Below are 3,413 nucleotides of genomic sequence, written 5' to 3'. Positions count from 1 at the left end.
AACAGAATCAAGAGATTGAAGAGCCTCGATGATACATCTGTCACTGAGTGAAAATATTAGGAGAAAAGCAATAAATGTACTATCCATTTGCATAAAACCTATTAATGCCCTCTTCAGACTAATGAAATGAATTTTACATCACGGAGAGCAGCTGTGATCTGCTGTTTCTAGTAATGAGGAGTATTTGAAACAATCTGCAAACCACTGCTGCTCCTAATTGCCAAGCAACACCTTTGACTTTAGTTCTCTCCGAGTAAAATACTCTTTTTGGCCAGAGGAAGATTTATCTGTTGGGCTCCTCTTTGCTCAAATCACTGTTAGGTTTCTTGGGTTCCTGTTTTTCTCAAGCTAGTGCGGAACCATGGCATTTCAAATCTTTCTCTTCTGTATTTTAATCAAAACTAGTGCCTTTTTTTTTTTTCTTACTGTCAATCTGAAACCATTTTGAGGGGTATAGTCTCAGTCAGGACTTTCCTCTCCAGTGTGCTGGTCCCGGGTTAACGTTGGCCAGGCAAAGCGACCTTCTGTCTGGCTGTGCTATATGTAACCACCCAACGGGAGAGGTTTCTAGAGCCCAGCGGTTCGCGGCTCCCGCGAGGGCTGCACCGGGGCTGCGGCAGAGACTGGAAGGGGATCTACCCGGATTGGGAGGGGAGACGCGGAGAGGAAGGTGGAGAAGAGGAATCATGTGTGTTCCTCGAGCGTACACCCCCCCCCCATTTGAGTGACAAATGACGAGGACAACCTATAAAAACAACTAAGCGCAAAGCTACCTGCATCTATCTCCCTCTCCGTGCGTGTGCGTTTTCAACTAACTTTGGGAACTCGTTAAGACCCGGCATCGCGCCCAGCGGAGCCTCGCCTCCACCTTGGTTTCCCGCGCCCTGCCTGCCCTGTTCGGTACCTCCTCTTCCTCCAGGCTAGGGATGGAGGATCCCTTCAGCCCCTCAACTCCGGCGCCGGCGCCCAACCTCTCCGTACCCATCTCGCTGGGCTGGGGTCTCAACCTGACTTCCGGACAGGGAGCCCCAGTCCCGGGGCCGCCGCCGCCGTCCGGGCCGCCCAGCCGCCGCGTCCGCCTGGTCTTCCTGGGGGTCATCCTGGTGGTGACGGTGGCCGGCAACGCTACGGTGCTGTGCCGCCTGTGCGGGGGCGGCGGGCCCTGGGCAGGTCCCAAGCGTCGCAAGATGGACTTCCTGCTGGTGCAGCTGGCCCTGGCCGACCTGTATGCGTGCGGGGGCACCACGCTGTCGCAGCTGGCCTGGGAGCTGCTGGGCGAGCCGCGCCGGGCCGCGGGCGACCTGGCGTGCCGCTTCGTGCATCTGCTACGGGCATCCGGCCACAGCGCGTCGGCCCACCTCGTGGCGATCATTGCCCTCGAACGCCAGCGCGCCGTGCGCCGTCCACAGGGCCCGCCGCTGCCCGCGCGCGCCCTCGCCGCCCTGGGCTGGCTGCTGGCGCTGCTGCTGGCGCTGCCCCCGGCCTTCGTGGTGCGCGGGGGCGCCCCCTCGCAGCCGCCCGCCGCGCCCCCGGCCGCTCGCGCCTGGCCCGGGGAGCGTCGCTGCCGCGACATCTTCGCGCCGCTACCGCGCTGGCACCTGATGGTCTACGCGCTCTATGAGGCCGTCGCGGGCTTCGTGGCGCCGGTCGCGGTCATGGGCATCGCTGGCAGCCGCCTGCTCTGCGCCTGGCGGCAGCGCCCGCCCCAGGCCCCATCGGCCGCGGCGCCCAGGTCGGCCAGTCCCTGCCAAGCCCCCGCGCCCAACGCGCTGCCCCGCGCCAAGGTCCAGAGCCTGAAGATCAGCCTGGTGCTGGCGCTGCTGTTCGTGGGGTGCGAGCTGCCCTACTTCGCTGCCCGGCTGGCGGCCACGTGGTCGTCTGGGCTGATGGGAGACTGGGAGGCCGAGGACCTAGCGGTGGCCCTGCGCCTCCTGGGGGTGGCCAACAGCGCTCTCAATCCCTTCGTCTACCTGTTCTTCCAGGCGGGCGACTGTCAGCTCCGGCGGTGCTGGCGGAGGCGCCTGGGTGCAGTGTGCTGCCCGCGGCAGGGAGTCGCGGAGGACGACGAGGGCGCCCGGGGCCACCAGGCGCTCCACCGCCACCGCTGGCCCCACCCACATTATCACCACGCTCGGCGGGATCAGCCGGAGGAGCGTTACTTGCGCCCACCCCCGCCGCGTCCCCGGTCGCTGCCCTGCTCCTGCGAAAGCGTCTTCTAGGTGTTCGTTGGCCAGAGTCAGGTCATCTGTCGCTGCGGCACCGCTTCCACGGAACACGAGGCCGGCCGGGCTCTATCTAGATCACAACCGTCAGGACCGTCTCCAAGAGCGTTACACTGAAGCTGTCCCCATCCTCCACTCCCCTATTACATTTCTTTCTAATGTTTACATTTTTCTACACTCTTCCAGGTTCTTTTCTCCTTTTCAGTTCTCACATTTCCCCATCTGGAGACAGAGAGTGAGCCATTTGTTTGTAAAAGCAAAGTTACAGAGTTATTTTTGTAGTTCTTTTTCACTCCCATAGCATTCTGGATAAGACCATTTGCTTTAGTTAAATTGCCAAGCTTTCATTACTTGCTGTGTTATCATCTGTTTTTCCTTGTTTGGGGTCGTGTTTAACTGTAGCTTGGGGACCAGAGAATGTGCCTCTCTTTCCTGGAGGAATATCTTCACATTGCCCTGAGGAGCCTGGAAATTGTACCAGTGATACTGTCAGAAATGTAATCTTGCTGTCACTTCAGAGCCACAGAGTATTTGTAAAATAAAAACATTTCCCACAGAGCAGTTAGGACTTTTTTTTTAACATGGTAATGTGTTTTGTCAGAAGAAAATCAGTGTGGCCTTTATTTCTGGTCTAGCTTCCACTTCAGGAGAAGCCGGGATTGTAGGAGGGAGACATAAAAGCTTGCCTTCCAACCTTTCAAATATGCCCCGTTTCTGTAGGAAATTGTTCCTGTGCCCAGAGCAGCCTCTACAGCTGTGACGCTTTGCACAGGTGGAGCCTCTGAGCAGAATCGCCAGCAGACTAGAGAAGGGAAGCACCTGAGTGGTGCATAGGGGTGAGGCTCACTGTCCCAGGTGGAGCCTTAGGGATATTCGCAGCTAGGAAGAAAGCTACAACCTCCCAATGCTGCATGGATATATAAAACTCTCTTTTTTACAAACAAAGGCAATGGCTATTGGTGTGGATTGCTGAGAACAAGGACAAGGAGCAGATTTAGTCAGTGACCTCCTCCTCCTAACTGTCCTTGGCTCTAGAGAGAAGTGGCAGCTCTTAGGAACAAATATCCATCTGTTTACCAATGTTTCATCTGAGAATCTGCAGGCTTTCCATTACAGTCTTTCCTGTTCATGCACAAACGCAGGACTAAGATCCAGAAAGGAGAAATGACTGGGAAAGTTCACTTGTGAAGC

At 57.1% G+C, this 3,413-nt stretch overlaps 1 protein-coding gene across 1 annotated transcript; it reads left to right on the top strand.

The window, feature by feature from the left end:
* Positions 1 to 742: 742 nt before the first annotated feature.
* GPR150 (G protein-coupled receptor 150) lies at positions 743 to 2,783 on the top strand. Its single transcript, XM_027100583.1, has one exon. It carries the CDS (start codon positions 927 to 929, stop codon positions 2,217 to 2,219), a length of 1,293 nt encoding a protein of 430 aa, XP_026956384.1. The 5' UTR covers positions 743 to 926; the 3' UTR covers positions 2,220 to 2,783.
* Positions 2,784 to 3,413: the final 630 nt, after the last annotated feature.

The sequence above is a fragment of the Aethalodelphis obliquidens genome, unplaced genomic scaffold, assembly GCF_003676395.1.
Source record: "Aethalodelphis obliquidens isolate GAN/ISIS:26980383/991018 unplaced genomic scaffold, ASM367639v1 scaffold4, whole genome shotgun sequence".
Classification (NCBI taxonomy): domain Eukaryota; kingdom Metazoa; phylum Chordata; class Mammalia; order Artiodactyla; family Delphinidae; genus Aethalodelphis; species Aethalodelphis obliquidens.
The sequence above is the reverse complement of the archived record's forward strand: the minus strand, read 5'-3'. Positions and strand labels throughout refer to the sequence as shown.